The 16,828-nt window shown below is 36.3% G+C and overlaps 1 protein-coding gene across 3 annotated transcripts in view; it reads left to right on the plus strand.

Annotated features, from left to right (window-relative positions):
• LOC124616683 overlaps positions 1-16,828 on the plus strand; it is a 222,087-nt gene that overhangs the window by 189,266 nt on the left and 15,993 nt on the right. For all 3 annotated transcript variants that reach the window (XM_047145029.1, XM_047145020.1, XM_047145035.1), the window contains 3 exons: positions 2,020-3,114; positions 12,584-12,690; positions 15,974-16,115. In XM_047145029.1, coding sequence (XP_047000985.1) covers positions 2,020-3,114; positions 12,584-12,690; positions 15,974-16,084 — 1,313 coding nt within the window. In that variant the 3' untranslated portion in view covers positions 16,085-16,115. The remainder of the gene's footprint in view (positions 1-2,019; positions 3,115-12,583; positions 12,691-15,973; positions 16,116-16,828) is intronic.

Consider the following 16,828-nt stretch of genomic DNA (forward strand, 5'->3'; position numbering starts at 1 on the left):
TCTTCAGTTGAATAGAATTTGCTGTATTTTAGCTAAGTTTGTAATACACTCTCATATTTATTTGGTGGTATTGTACAAACTGAGTATGATAACTTCGTGGAAAATTTTATGCTTAAGTACAGTACTTATAACAGAGCAGCATATATATCACTGATCAAAGCAAAGTCAATTCCACTCTTTAAAATTGCATGATTTGTTCATTTACTTCATTTGGTCCAAATACTCTGATATTCCTAGTTGCTTTAACAATACTGCAGGTAAATCGGTGCTTGAAGAATAGACATAAAACTTACGGTTCACATCAAAACCAGTAGTTGCCGACTATTTAGAATTTGTCTGGTTCCTTCCTTATATACAGTGACAGTTATTCACCTATAAGTACACTGGTGACATTTGAAACTGTTTCGCCATATCCATCCATTCAAATATTAGTCACTGAATACCTCATTGTTAAAAAAACAACATGTCAGTTCTGTGGCACCAAATGTCTAATTCATCTAATACATCACTTTGCTATCATACATTCTGTTTACTTTAACATCCTTGAAAGTTCTACTTCATAATAGAATGTGCAGAACTTGATGAATGAATCTTAGTTGTGCATGTGGGTTACCAATGTTCTAGTCGTTGTCTTGTTGGATGTAATGTTTTCTTCGTCTTCTTATGTATGTTAGATACTTTCTTTGTTTAAAAAAGTACAGTATTTAAACATTTGTCACAAAACAGAAAATTACCTGACACTCATAAGTTGTTTTAGTCACATGAGTCTCACTAAACAACAGTGTGCGTGTGAAAAGGAGGAAGAACTTAGAGCTACAAAACATAACAACCTTAATAAGAATAAGAATCTTTATTAGCCGTTCAGGATTTTCATATACAATGGGCTTCGTCAGTAAGTTCAATTACAGTATGAAGATGGTTATATTCTCATAACAATGTATATATAAATCATATGAAATTTAGTGTAGTGCAATAGCACACATTTGGAATTTTATATATTATTAATTTTACAATAAAAAGGAAAACATTATACAGATTCATATTAAGCAGGGAGTATTCATGTTGATGACACTATGTCATTATCGTAAGCTATTGATACAAATTTAGGTCCTACTACAGGCAGAGGTACCTTTCTCTATGTTAAAACAGCAAATCTGCCATATTACAATCTTTAAATTCATCAGCTGAGTAAAATGGTTTACCTTTGAGCCATTGACCCAATGTTGTCTTAAATTTACTTTTAGATACTGTTTGTACAATTTTAGGTAGCATATTAAACAGTTCGAGGCCTACAAATTTATAACTATAATGTATCTCAGACAGTCTAGAGTATGGCAGATCAATTGTGTGGTTTCGTCTTGTATTGTGGGTGTGGACAGATGACCTAAGGGGATATTGAGCTATGTTTTCTTTTACGTGTAGTAAGCAATAATAGATGTACAAATAAGGAACTGTCATGATGTTAAGTTTTTTGAAATGTTCCCTGCATGTATCACTAGGAGATAAACCCACTATACATTGAAGAGCTTTTTTTTGCCATCTGAAAATTGATATTGAATTGGGAGAATTTCCCCAGAGCAGAATACCATATGAAAGATGGGGGTGGGTATAAGCAAAATAGGAATGCAGCAGTAAGTTTTGGCTGACATTACTCCTAAGCTTATAAAGTAGGAACATAGCATAGATTGGGTTGTGCATTCAGATACACCATTTGCATATATGAAGACATAAAAACATTATGTATTCTTCATTAATTTATATTTGGTACTCTCTGGTAGCCCTAATTTAAAAATATTCATGTTTGTTGTCCGATTTCCTTCCATGCTAAAGAACCATTTGAGGCATTTGCAATGAAAAGAATTTGTAACTTTGTGTAGTGTTATGTTAACTTGATTTTGTGTGTAACATTAAAGATTTTCAATAGGGTTGTGCTAGAGTGGCAGAATTTATTTCTGCTCTTGTGCTTTATTGAAACTAATTTTTTTCTTCTGTAGTTACTAATATTTTTACTGTTTGCAGTTATGCTGTTGCTGCTCTTTTTACCGTTGCTGAATGTAACATCTGGAACCAAGGAGACAGAAGAGGAAGATGTGTACAAAGTCTTACTACCATCTAGTCAGACGTTCTTGAAAAAGCATGTACAAGCCATATCCAGTTACCAAGATCCAAAGGCTGTGAAGAAAGAGAATTCTGTTGCTATTGTAAATCGACCAGGAGTTACATTTGTCCATAAAAGAGCTATTTCAAGTGGTGAACTGGATCTATTAGAGCTTAATTCTGTACAGTCTAATAATGGGCACAGTCGCAGTGATTTCAGTAGGAAAGCAAGTGTCTTCCATGAACAATTCACTACTCCACTTTCTGCTGACCCAGACAAACTATTGAACCCAAATAAGGAACATCCAAGTTTACAAGTTGTAAATACTGCAGCCATATGGAAGAATGTGTTTGAAACAAGTGCAAATGCCCCAGTATTAAAGAAAGTTGGAGACAAAAGTGTATTTTTGTACAACATAAATTCAAACACAAAAAGTGAAAGTTTTAACAAAGTGGACAGTGAATTTCAGTATGGTTTCCAAAACAAAAATTCTCATAGTTTGAAGAAGAACAAGAGGTCTGTCATTACCCTTGGGGATTCAGAAACTGTACAGACAGCGGACTGTGTGAACAGATCATCAGTAAATAGCACTTGTGGAAATGATGGTAGGTTTAACTTTGTGCCTGGCAGTGATGATTCCAGCAGAACTGCAAGTAATATTCAGCTGAACAATACTTCCAGTGACAGAAATCGTAAAAGCGTGAAAGACTTCAGCATGTTTTCGCAATCAAGACTGACATTGCCATTTCAAAAAAAGAAGTTAGTTGATATTACAGATAGCAGTATGGGTTACAGATCACCATCAACTATTGATTCTTCTCAGAAACATCAACCACCTTCAGGGAACAGCAGTGAAACCAGTGCCACTGCAAGCAGATCAATAAACATATCATACTCGATCCCCAGTGTGAAGTCAGCTGGAAGATTATCAGCTACAACCATCCCTCCTGAAGGTCTGGATGCTGCATCAATAACAGGAATTACTGTGGGATTAGTTGTCTTCCTTGGCATAGTAGGTAAGTTTTGATGACCATCTGTTTTCATATTCATGATGAAATACCATGTAAAAAAAATTGCATCTTAGTACATGTATGTGCTCATATCTTGTATACTGCCAGGACAAAACCAGAAGCTGTAATGCAGTAGTATAGAAAGTAAACATACTAATAACCAAAATTTGATACCTGAGCTTTCAAAATTATTATTAAAGTTTGAATAATCCATTTTTCTTTGTTCGATAATTGAATGACAAAGGAAATAGCAATAAATGTGATGCATTGATTCTTAATGGTCAAATAAATAGGCTTGGAAGAATGGATTCAGAGAAACTGAAGAGTGTTTTGTGATAGAGGCACTATAATAATAAATAATAATAATTTTATTGTCATTCGGCCATTGCAGCAATAGACAACGTCATATACATACTAAAATAAATTAATAGTTTGAAAGAAACAACAGGTTTCTTGTTAACATTATAGTATTATATTACAGTTGATAAATTCTCTTATGTCATAGAATGGGTGGAGGACTAGCCAGTCATGAATTGTTTGTTTGAATAATTGTTCAGGTAATTCTTGAACAGATTGAGGAAGATTATTAAATAATTTGTACCCCATGATTTCGTAGCTGTTGAGTGACTTTGACAATCTGTGGTAAGGAATATAGAGGCACCTATTCCTTCTTGTATTGTGGCTGTGTACATTTTCTCTGGTTTTTGTTTCTGGTAATTTCTTCTTCGTATAAATTAGAATATAGTTTATAACAGTCATGATTTTCTGTTCACAGAACAATGGTTTACAGTGTGCCTTACATGCAGAACCAGTAATTATCCTAATAGCTTTTTTCTGCAGTATTAATATGTCATGTACACAGCTAGAGTTCCCCCACAAAATAATTCCATATGTTATTATACTTTGAAAGAATGAAAAATAGGATGTTCTAACATATTTTTCAGGAACACAATCCATAAGTCGCCTTAACAGGTAAATAACTCTTGACAATTTACCACTAATATATTGTACATGTTGACCCCAAGATAATTTATCATCAATGTATACCCCAAAAATTTGACATAACTTGGATCATCTGACAGAAGCTTGTCTCTAAGACTACAGACCATCTGCTGTGTTTTGTTTTCATTCAGCAGGAATCCATTTGCCTTGAACCAATAGGATGCTTGGTCAATTGTCTTTGCTGCACAAGTTTTAAGGCTATTGAAATCCTCACTAGCATGAAGAAATGTTGTATCATCTGCATACAACACAGTGGTGGACTTGATAAATGACGGCAGATCATTTATCATTATCAGGAACAAAATGGGGCCCAGCACAGATCCCTGCGGAACACCTACCTTGACTTGCTCTATACTCGACATTTCTCTCCCTACACAAACAACTTGCTTACGATTCTGAAGATATGATTTTATTAATTTAAGGCTGTTATGTCTAATGCCATAGAATTCCAGTTTTTCTAGGAGTGGCTTATGCTTTACACAGTCAAAAGCTTTGCTTAGATGACAAGATGTGAGTTGAGCATAGCCCTTATCCTCAAACACTTGATGTAAGTATTTGACTAAAAAGTCTATAGCATCCACAGTAGACAACTTTTTCCTAAAACCATACTGAGATTCACTAATTATTCCTAATTTTTCAAAATAGACAGATAGCTGTCGGTAAATTACACATTCCAGTATTTTAGAAAAAGCTGGGACTATGGAGATTGGTCTGTAACTGGAAGGTAAGTCCTTATCTCCCTTTTTATATATTGGAATTACCCTAGCCACTTTGAGTTCTTCGGGAAAATATCCTTCAGATATGCATTTATTTATACAGAATGTTAAGGGGTACACAATATAGTCTATTACTTTCTTTAGTAAATTACAGGATATGTCATATATATCTATACTGTCTGAAGATTTCTTCCGTTTTACAATGCTTAGGACTTGACTAGGTGAGACCTCGGAGAACCTAAACGTACCTGTGTCTGTTGGTGTTCTGCAAACATTTTTAGAAAGTAACTCTGATGAACTGATATCGGGTTTGATTATAGTATTTCCTACATTTTCAACAGATTTAATAAAGAAATCATTGAATTTTTGGGGACTTATATTAATTGTTTTGCTTCTTACATCTTTAGCAACACTATTTATTAATTTCCATGCAGCTTTGCACTTATTTGTGGAATTATCAATGGTATTGAAATTATGTGCTTTTTTGGCTTCCACGATGGCTTTTTTATACTCATTCCTGCATTTTATATAGGCTAATCTGGCATATTCTGTTTTCTGATTGCTACATATATTGTGCAACACCATAACTTGGTTTTTCATATTTGATAATTGTTTAGTGAACTATGAATTTTGTCTGTTTGTAGCCCTGTTTGTAAAGCCTTTGTCAGTTAATTTGCATTTCTTTATGGGGATGCTGTCATTAAATTGTGTCAGAAATGTTTTAAAAAATCTCTCAAATAATAGTTTCCCTAACAAATCAGCACTAAGACTATAACTTGTGTCACCATGACATTGGTTGAACCAGTCTCTTTCAGCAAGGGACTTACAGAGCTGAACAATTTTGTCATCTGTGACAGGTCTGGTGATTATAACTTTTGGGACAGGCTTAGGAATATTACTATTATCAATACAGAACCTACTTGTATAGTTTAAAGATACAGAGTCATGATCTGAAAATGGAAACGCTGTAACAGCACATGATTCTTCTGTAGTTTTAAAGTTGACAAAAATATTGTCAAGACATGCTTTATCTCTTGTGGGCCTGTTATTGATTGAGTGCAAATTGCACTGTCTTAGAAGGTTTTTCAGCTCAGTCACAGTACGTTTATGTGTTGTTATATCAAAATCTGCATTCAGATCTCCACCAATTACTACGTCATAATGCAACCATCTCGTCCCTCTTAGTACATCTAACAGCACGTCCAATTTTTCTAGAAATACATTGATGATACCCTTAGGTGACCTGTAAAGGGATACTATTACTAACTTAAGATTGTCCATAACTATACCAGTGGCTTCAAAGTTCTGTTCCTCACATAAATAATCTAGGTCCGACTTAACAATGGAGCTTCTGAATGACTGATTAATATATATTGCCACACCACCTCTTATATGCAGTTTTCTACAGTAACTATTTGCTACATTATAGTTAACAAGTTTGACAACTGTAAGTACACTCTCAGTAACCCAATGTTAACTCAGACAGAAAATATCAAATTTGTTATGTAGTCCAAAACTGTTTACAATAAATTCTTTATTTATTAGTCCTTGAACATTCAGATAACAAATTTTAAGATCATAATTGTTGTTTATTTTAGATTGAACGTTTTGGTGAGGTGTTATGAAATTTGTTACACTACTTATCTCGTGGGCTTCTTCATCTTGCTGCCTTCCACTAAAAAATCATTTAGACGGACAGGAGGTGCTGTTTTCCGTCTACCCGTAACACTTGATGCTGCTTCTCCTGCTGCAATTCTCATTTCTCCTTTTAGAGGCACTATAGTTACTGTTGCTGGTGAAACTTCTGCTGTTGATGCTACTGTTACTTCCTTTTCCACTGCTGCTACTGATAATGCCACTGGTGACTGTGACGCTTTACATGTTTGCACAGTTGTAATTTTTTCATCGTAGGGTGTATCTGCAGATGTTTCTTCCTCATATGCTGTTGGTGCACTTTTCTTTTCTGTTGTCATTGGCAGAAAACCTGTTGCAGGTAGTGCTATTTTTACATAGGCATCCACTCCTGCTGTCTTTATCACCTGGAGAATTTCTTTGGCCAGCACTTTCTTGCCTAGGTTGTTTCTGTGCAGTCCATGTCTAGTAAAACGCTCTCTTACTGAATTCATTGCTTCAGTGAAAGTTGTGTGCACAAAACCGCTACAAATCTTCCTGAATTTCCGATTTGTTGCGATGATTTCTCTGTTTACACACGAGTCTTCCATTAAGTCGTGTCTGTAGGGAATGTTTACAACAAATACCTTCGCCTGTGAAATTTTTCCTAGCGATTCTTTCAGTGTTCTTATAGCAAGGCTGCTTTCATTTTTATAGACATCATTTCCCCCTCTGATTATGACGCAGTTGACGTCGCTTTTCACAGAACTTTCACAGTTTTTCAGCACTTCCCGTAGAGGAGCACCAGGTTTCGAAATTCCAGTCACTTTATATTCGGACTGCATATCAGACATGTTTGTAGCCAGTCCCTTGCCATGACTCTTCAATAATATGTATATTTCTTCCTTCTTCTTCTCTGTTTCCTTTTTTGTCTCGTATTCAGTTTTATTACAAGTTGCTCTCACACGATTTTTTCGTTTAATGGTATTTGATGGTAATGTGTTTCTGCTGGCACTTTTTTGTTCAACAGATCATTCCGAGCAGTTACCTGTTACACTGAGATTTTTTGTCCGTGATTCTGAACTGTCTGCACTTAGAACATCGTATTTATTCATTAGTGGAACACGAAAAACATTGGTATTTAAGACAGGTCAAGAGATTTTCATAGGCCTAGTATATACACACTCTCGTTTGCCTGTTTGCGTATCTGTGGGGGCACTGTATACAAAGAGAAAATTATAAAGAAGTTAACAAGCAGACATAAGTGAAATGTAATGTGAATGCATGTGACAGCGCCAACAGTTGTAATAAATACATTTTCAAGAGGCTAACCACTAAGGCGAGAATAAATAAATGAGAAAAATTGGAAGCAGAAGCATTTTCGTGTATAAACATTGATAGTGTCAATATAAATTAAAATGGTGAACTAAGGTGTTGAAAAAAGAAAAATAAGAAAGAAGGGTAAGAAAGGAAGTGACAGGTAGCAGGAAAATCAGAAAATGGAAAAAAATATTGAGCACATGTACAAGAGTACTGGTGAACCAAGCCAGTGAAAAAGATAAACTTTAGAGATTAGCAGACTGAAGAAACCAAGTGGCCCAGGAAATATGAGGTTAGTGGGAGTCAAGAGAAAATGCCAGAACAGGAAAAGAAATGACTACAGAATGAGTTAAGATAATTAGAGGAATGTCATTGTATTTTAGTAGTTATTTTACTGTGTCTGCCACATTTTGCGTGTATTTCTATTGTTTACTATGTACTTTACCTTATTCTGTACAAAACTCAATCTCTAGGGTGATACTTTTTAATATGTCAGTCATTAAATTTACAATTGTGTGTTCAATCAAGCAATGGAAAATCCAGGTGATTATGAAAGTTGCTACTCACCATACAGCAGAGATGGTGAGTCGCAGATAGGCATAACAAAAAGATTGTCACAAATAATCTTTCGGTCAATGAGGCTTTTGTCGAAAATAGACAACAGTCACACACACACACACACACACACACACACACACACACACACACACACACTCTCATGCAAATACACCTCACACACACACACACACACACACACACACACACACACACAACTGCACACTCTAGCAGCTGAAGCCACATTGCAAGCAACAGCAAATGCAACTCACACACACAACGGCAGTCTATGGCAGGTGAAGCCACTTACATGCTACACACTTATCCATCTGCGATACAGCTCCCAGTCATGGCAGAATTCATTTGGCGTCATATCACAGGGGCAACTAAATAAACTCCCTCAAACATTTTTAAATTGGCATGGAAATAGAATAGTTTCCCAACTTATGAAATAAGTAATTTTAATTTTCCTCCTGCAAAGGACTGAAGCTTCTGAAGCAATTACCATAGTGCTGTCCTTACTAGCACTGCAAAAAAACCATGAAACAGATTATGAACACCTTCTCTGGATATTAAAATCAAGTAAACTCTTTATCTGCTGTTAATGTGAGTAGATGAGATATTATTCCTTTGTTGATAATGAGGTACTACCTGTGATAATACTTGGATGAATTATGTTTCCATGCAGCTTAAAAGTATGAGGCTTATCATAGTTATGAGGTTCCAACACAAGTTTAAATACCGAAACCGTAAAGTTCTATCAGACTAGTTTGAACAAAAGAGCAGTGACAAAGTACATTTTAAGCATAACTAGCTCTGTTATTAATTATTAATTAATACACATCTAATGAAAGGAGAACTGTTGCATTACCTTCTTCCTCTGGTACAGTTAATAAATCTGGATCAGATTGCTGTCCTTATGACAGAGGTGATATTAGCTAACTAGGAGGAGCCTACCTCATTGTATGAGTAAACTCATGTCTGATTTCTTCCCCAAAATTCAAAGCATGTCATCATCAGTATCTTTACTCATGAGGTTACCAGGGGCTGTTGATGGGTGTAGTCACCTGATGTTGAGGGTCGAGAACAAATGTGACGAAAATTTGAAGATTACCTAGTAGCGATGCTCCTGTCACTCTATTAGATAGAACAACCCACACATTCACAAGATGCTGCTGACAGTGGAGACAAAACCTCCAAGTACAAGTAAAACAAATCTTTAAGAATAACATCGAGTTGTGTATGAACAAAACGAATGTGCTCTACAACACATTCCTTGTGCTGGAAAGACGTACCTCGGCTTTTCAGTGTAGTAGTGTAAATGTATATTCCAGGTTGTCATTTAAAATGTGCAAATCCATCACATCTTGCAGTTTTTCGTAAATCCACTAACCTTGTGTCTTCAGAGATGTCCCTTCACTGCAGTGGAGGTGCTCAGTCATGGTCTTGTACAGAAGTGGTAGATGTAGCTCTGTAGTGGTGGTATTTAGAGGATATCCTTAACTACTTGCCCTGCAGTAAACAGCACACAGTTTAACATCACAGTTCACTGTGCACTTAATGCATTGCACAAGATAGTTGTTATCAATAAGTCTGCAATTATGGGCAGATGGCAGTTTAATTACTTCCAGCACCCATATGGTACAGCACTATAGATCGGCCTGCACCTATGCAATCATAAATGACATTTTAATGATAAATCTTAACAGCTGATGAGAGCCACTACAGATGCAACTGTACACTGTGGACTCTGCTCGTAGACTGCTTTTACAATGTAATGATTAGCCTAACTGGCAAGTGCCTCCACTGATACAACTGCTCACTGTGGGCCCTGCTACAGCCCTGACCTTCGAGTTCCTGTTGACATAGGAGCTCTTCTGTGTCAGTCATTTCAGCCAGTCCCAGCCATGAAAATTTTGTGTTATTGCATATAACTTGCTCAACTAGTAGTAAGCTTCTGACTTGGGTGATGCTAGTCCACATCATCAAGGTGCCTTGTAACATCCACATCATTCATATATCATATTGTACCTCTAGGCAGACAGTAGGCTTTGCACAGTATCACATTTTGCACAGTATTGCACAAGCTTGTGAAGTCCTAGATACCTTTTCCATAACATAAATGTTATAGCTCCCTTACTGGGGCAAAATTAGCATGATTCTCATAATAATGGCCATTTTGGTGTTTATAAAGTTTATCAAACTTAATGTACAGGTTAAACCATTTCCTTCCCACACAGACACTTGTGACCATGTATAAATTACCAGCATATAAATTAATTATATTCTTGTTGGGTTGCAGCTGGATCACACAGTAATATTGACACAATATTTTCAGCATTTTAACTGGCCACTATCTTCAGGTGAGAAATTTTTTTGGAAAATCTCACCTGAACTGATTCCTACAATGAACAGTGGGACTTTTATACATGGAGAACCAAAGCACCAGTGAGAGAAACTATTGCTCTGCCTCTTAATACAAAGTGAAGGTACAGCACCTCACTGGTGAAACCTGGCAGAAATGATGAATCACTGCAGAGTATATGCCTCTGCCAGCCAAGCCAAAGACAGTTGTTTAAGTCAAGATAAAACAGTTTTCATCTTTTACTTTAATTCACATAATTCCATTTTTATTTACAGAGTTTTGAGTTATAGTCTTTATGAATCAGTGGAAGTTGATTCACTGCTCATGTTCATTTCCAGGAATATTTTTAGCTCAGGAAAGGTCAGTAGACGTATCTGTGGTGTCAGTTTGCATACTCCAGTTCTGTGTGTTAGTTCCTCATAGTAGTTAAAAACTTTTCTCTGCGACATGTTATTTATTTTTACACTCTCTCATAATTCTTTTTCATCTTTTATTGATTCCTTAATTCTTTTGTTCATAAATTTTCTAATCAGCCTTCTGTAAACTAAGCACTAACTCATTCCACAATGAAATAACTGTAAAATATGTGTTTATTGTACTGTTTTCACTTTTTACAGGAATCTCTTTTGCTGTTTTAACTTTCTTGTTACTATTAGGCTGGTCCAATAAATAACATTGCTTCAGAAATAAAAATAAACTGATTGACTATATGAATTAAGTAAGTTAATATTCATCAAAATATAACCTTCATACATCCAATATGATGTTATCGCTTTTTCCAGTTTTCATATGCCCTTCAAAAGCCCATCAAAACCACTTGGACAATCTCAGTCATACTGAAACAATTTCCCTTATGTTTCTGGTTGATCTGAAGGAACAAAATGAAGTTGAAGAAGGCCAATCTGGACTGTATATGGCTGAGTTAGCTCTGCCACATTGTACATAGCCAGTTCCTCCCTCATAGTTAGTAAAGTGTGTCTCTGTTCATTGTTGTATCAACAAACAAGGTATGTTCTTCTGTTAGAGAAAGTGGGCCCTAATCTTTAAATGTTTGAACACTTCAGTATAAATTTTTCTGTGCACTGAATGTCCAGCAGGCACAAACTCCTTATGAATCACACGTTTTTCAGTGAAGGATGCAATGAGCATGAAATTTACTCTTGATTTTTTTAATACATGCTTTTTTTATTATCTGCAAATATTCACAACAAGGACTGATGCTGCTGAGATGTCATACGGTGCTTTTTATGATCACCTGACAAAAATTATCGGGGTTATTGGTGTCACCTTTGTGCACCACTTTTGCATTTGCAAATTAGTGATAACTGTTGAATGAACAGTTGATTTCAGTTAATCTAACTTCTACGCTATTAAATGGACTCTTTAATTGGTGATCACAGTTCAGACATTCCCACATTCTAGCCACATTTTTGTAATTTTGGTTAGATGTCAGAGATCCTGGGCATTTTCTGCCTTCGGTGTTCCTATTCATCTTTAAATTTTTCATCTTACACAAAACAATGTGTGTTCTGATCAAGACTTCATCCTTGCAACCTACACAGATAATTTTAAAAGTTTCTATAGCAGATATGTTCAGTTTATTAGAAAATTTTATGGCTCACTGGTTTACAGCATCTTGGCTCACAGTGCAAGCATTAACAGACATTCATTTTCAACATCATCTACATGTTCTAAGGCTAAGAGGCAACTGAGCTGAGTCTTCTAGATCACCTGATATTCTCTACCACTTATCTCATCCACAGACACTATCCTCTACCCTTCCCCCCCTTCCCCAATGGCTGGGAAAAATCAGTTCCTGAATTTTATCCAATTATTCACTCACTTCTGTTATCAGAACGCAACTCTAAAGCATCATATTGATATGAATTACCTTGATTCATTTCAGGTGCCATGTGCTTCATTCTTTATAAGCGGAGGAACCAAAACAAACCACAGACGCTGAGTGACAAAAGCAGCAACCCTGATTCCAGTGTATACATCGAAGAAAGCTCTGTAAGGGTATGAGTTAATTAGGGCATGAAAATATGAGATGCAAAATTCAGTGTGTGACTGACAATGTCAGCATTAATGCCACTTTCAAATACTTGGGTGCAATCCTTGGTATTTGTTTTGTAGTTGCGTGCTTTGTCAGATGCTATTCATTGACTATCACCCAAGTTTTTCTTTTAATTTCTGATCAACTTATAATCCAGTTATGAAAATGAGAACACTGTGCTAGTATTTATAGTTATTGAGGAAATAAGGACAATCACTGCTATTGGTAATGCTATTTTGTAATTCTCTCATACTTTTGTAGCCATTTCTGTGCACTTTTTCAGTTATTTTCCGTAAGAAATTTTGTCATCCTTTCATTACTTGAGCAGAAAAACTTATGAATCAAATAACTTCCAGAAATTTTAAATGATTTCTACACACATTTCTTTTGAATGCATGAGTATGAACAAGAAATGCACCCTAGGAAATGAAGTTTAGAATGTGTAATGATTCAGTGGAAACTATACTTGGAATCGACAGTGTGTGACTGTTTCACACCAGAGTAAACAGACACACAACTAATTTCTTTTATGATGACAACTTACAAATAAGTCGAAACAAACTACTAGCAGAAGTAAAGCTGTGAGGACGGGGCATGAGTCGTGCTTGGGTAGCTCAGATGGTAGAGCACTTGCCCACGAAAGGCAAAGGTCCTGAGTTCGAGTCTCGGTCTGGCACACAGTTTTAATCTTCCAGCGCACACTCCGCTGCAGAGTGAAAATCTCATTCTTGAAGTTGAAACAAGTTTACCATTCATCTAACCCAAACTGAAAACCACAGTAAAAGGATTTTTATCCCTCAGGTTTTCTCAGCACATTTCATTAAAGGTGTGCATCCAGGTGTTTTGCTGAGTTGTTGTTTCAATGACCCACCTTGCTGTCTTCTTCAGGTGCTGTGAATTTTGCTATTATATGTATTCACTGCCTGACTGTGAACTATTGTTTGTCTCCTGCCACTGTTTATAGCTGAATTCAACTCCAGATGCCCACTATGCCCTTTGATACTCATTTGTTCACACTGATATTCTGTGAAACAGAAATTCTCTCAGCATTTTCCAGATTTGGTGGATGTGATTGCGGGTAAGGTTTCAATAAATTGAATGCTGGAACCCAATCCTTGATCAAATTGAAACCTCTACCCCTGTTTATTTGGTTTTCTATCTTTATTTCAATAGATTCTTTAAGTATGCAGTCCCACAAACTTGGTTTTTGCACCATGATACCTGTCTCATTGTATTTCATTTCATGACTATATTTGAGGCAGTGCTTGGTGATAGCTGGATAGTTGTTTGTTTTTGTCGGGTGTGTCTCTGACCCTCCTTGTATCTGTCGTCAACTGTTCTGATAGTTTGTCCAATATATGACATGCCACATTTGCAAGCCCTTCAGCTAAGATAAAAAGTATTCTTTGCAACACTAAAGATGATCTGGGTGTCTGAAAGCCAGATGTTTATTGCATTCCCTACAAATCTGACAATCTTATGTGGGGCAGACTATCAGGATAATCAAGGAGATACGAAAAGAACATTCAGTGATAACACCCAAGTAAAACAACCAAGCAAATCAGCTGTCACCAAGCACTGCCTCAAATATAATCACGGAATGAAATACGATGAGACTAGTATCATGGTGCAAATGCCAAGTGTCTGGCACAGGATAAATAATGAGTCTGTGGGAATAAAGATGTCAGAACCCTAATAAACTTGGTTGGAGATTTCAGTTTAAGTAACGCTTGGGGTCTCGCACTCATTTTTTGGAGATATTGCCAAAAATCACATCCACTGAGGTGGAAAACACTGATAGAATTTGTGTTACATGGAATTTCAACGTGAGCTATGTCCGCCTCAACAGCTGAGTGGTCAGCGTGACGGATTGCCGTCCTACAGGCCCGGGTTCGATTCCCGGCTGGGTCGGTGATTTCTCCATTCAGGGACTGGGTGTTGTGTTGTCTTCATCATCATTTCATCCCTATCCGGCACGCAGATCGCCCAATGTGGCATCAAATGTAATAAGACCTGCACCAAGGCAGCCGGACCTGCCCCATAAGGGGCCTCCTGGCCAATGATGCCAAACGCTCATTTCCATTTCCAATGTGAGCTCTCAAAAACAAAAAAGCATCAAACGGCATAGCAGGCTTCACTTACAACTTCCGGGTTGATAGGCCATGGTTTATGTATAAAACTCTTCCCTGACGTTTCATCTCCAACTGCGGGAGGCATACTATGAGGTAAAGCAGCAAACTGTTCATCTCTTTACCTCAGAGAATGTTTCCTGCAGTTGGAGACGAAACGTCAGGGGAGAGTTCTATACATTGACCATGGCCTACCAGCCCAGAAGTTTTAAGTGAAGACAATATCAGTCGTGAAAGCCTACAGTGTATGACTGGGTGTAGTGGACATTGTAAGTTGAACTTGGATATAAATACCAATGTGAGACCAACAATAGTGCCCAGTACAGGTGAAATGTAATCAGCAAGTACACATAACAGCAAAACTTGCAGCACCTGAAGAAGATGGCTGGGTCAGTTGTTGAAATATTGTTCATAAAATGGAAGCTGCTTGGCAGAACACCTGGAAGTACACCGTTAAACAATAAAAGAAATCTGTTTGTAAGTCAGTCACTGAGTTCTCCTAAGGCAGTATGCTTATTTGGTGTAAGACACAGAAATGGAACAAAGTTGCATATAATTTATGGTTCAAATTTTTAATATCCATGTAAAATACATTCTAGTAAAAATATTTTGTATGTATTAAGAATATGTTTTAAAGATCAAGGGACTACAGTTTTCATGAAAAATTGTACTTCAGGAATTGAGGGGAATAGTGCGAAAGTATTTGCTGAATTTTAAAATTCTGATGAACTTGTTAGGCATGACATCATGTAAAAAAAATGGCACTGGCAGAAGTGAAGTATGTAAAACAGCAAATATAATGTAATATGAATGGAGCACATATTTGGCCATAACCACCACTGTAGCCCAGCATTTTGTTACTTGGCTATGTTGTTCAGTATCTGAACTGATAAAGCAAATGCCTTTTCTACTAAGACATAGCAAGTACTCACACACTGAACATGCTCATGGCTAAACCAGTTGGGACAAGTAGATAATGTTACTTACAATATTTTCATAGCCATTAAAATGATATTCAGTTTTTCACTTGAACATCTGTGTTTGGATAGATGACAGTATTATCAGTAGATATCGATGTATAACTGATTGGCATCATTCTTTTTATTTTCAGGATGACTCAGAGGAAATGTATAGTTTAGATAATGATTCTTTCTTGAATAGTCTAGAAGCCATGACTATCCAGAACTACTGGACAGAAAATGTCAAACATACCAAACTATAGGAGAGCTATTATATATTATTTAATAGAAACTGTAAGTAAAGCAACTCTGAAAACTATTTTAGTGTTATGTTGCATCAAAATGTGTGTTTTACACGAGAAGAAAGCAAATAAAATTTGGTTATCTCCACTGTAGCTACATTTTTTTTCCTTCAAATTAATGAGCATAAATAGAATAGGCACAACTGCCATGACAGATGTTAGACATGCAATTAATTTGTGGCATTCTCAGTTATAGGCAGACTTGCTTCCTGGAAAACTTCCTGCTTTTTAATTCCTTGTAACCTTAATTACTATTATTTGTAAATAGTTTTTCCATTACATTATTGTTTCTTCTCATACGCTATTCTGAAAATGAAATAGTAACAGAAGCAAATCTAAAGAAAGAAATTAAATTAAAAAAGTAGTAATATTTTTACTTGATATTGATTTCTTCATGCATGTTTTTGGTTCTTCCTAAAATAAGAGAAACAAGAAAGCAGGCTGTGTAATTATCTTCAGTTTTAATGTGCCAAGTCGTATTTTAACATAGAACAAATTACAATTTATTTTTGAAATAGATGTTCCACAGCTGCAGTTCATTTTTATTGTATTTATCTTTTGTTCTTTGCTAGTATTTTCAGGGTCAGGAGCCCATTCTCCAGCAATCACCTGTCGTCATCCAAACTGTAAAGCTGGAATCCTCATGACCAATAGTCACTGCCAAACTAAATTGCCTGTCCGCCCCCCCCCCCCCCCCCCCCTAAC

The sequence above is a fragment of the Schistocerca americana genome, chromosome 1 (genome assembly GCF_021461395.2).
Source record: "Schistocerca americana isolate TAMUIC-IGC-003095 chromosome 1, iqSchAmer2.1, whole genome shotgun sequence".
NCBI lineage: Eukaryota > Metazoa > Arthropoda > Insecta > Orthoptera > Acrididae > Schistocerca > Schistocerca americana.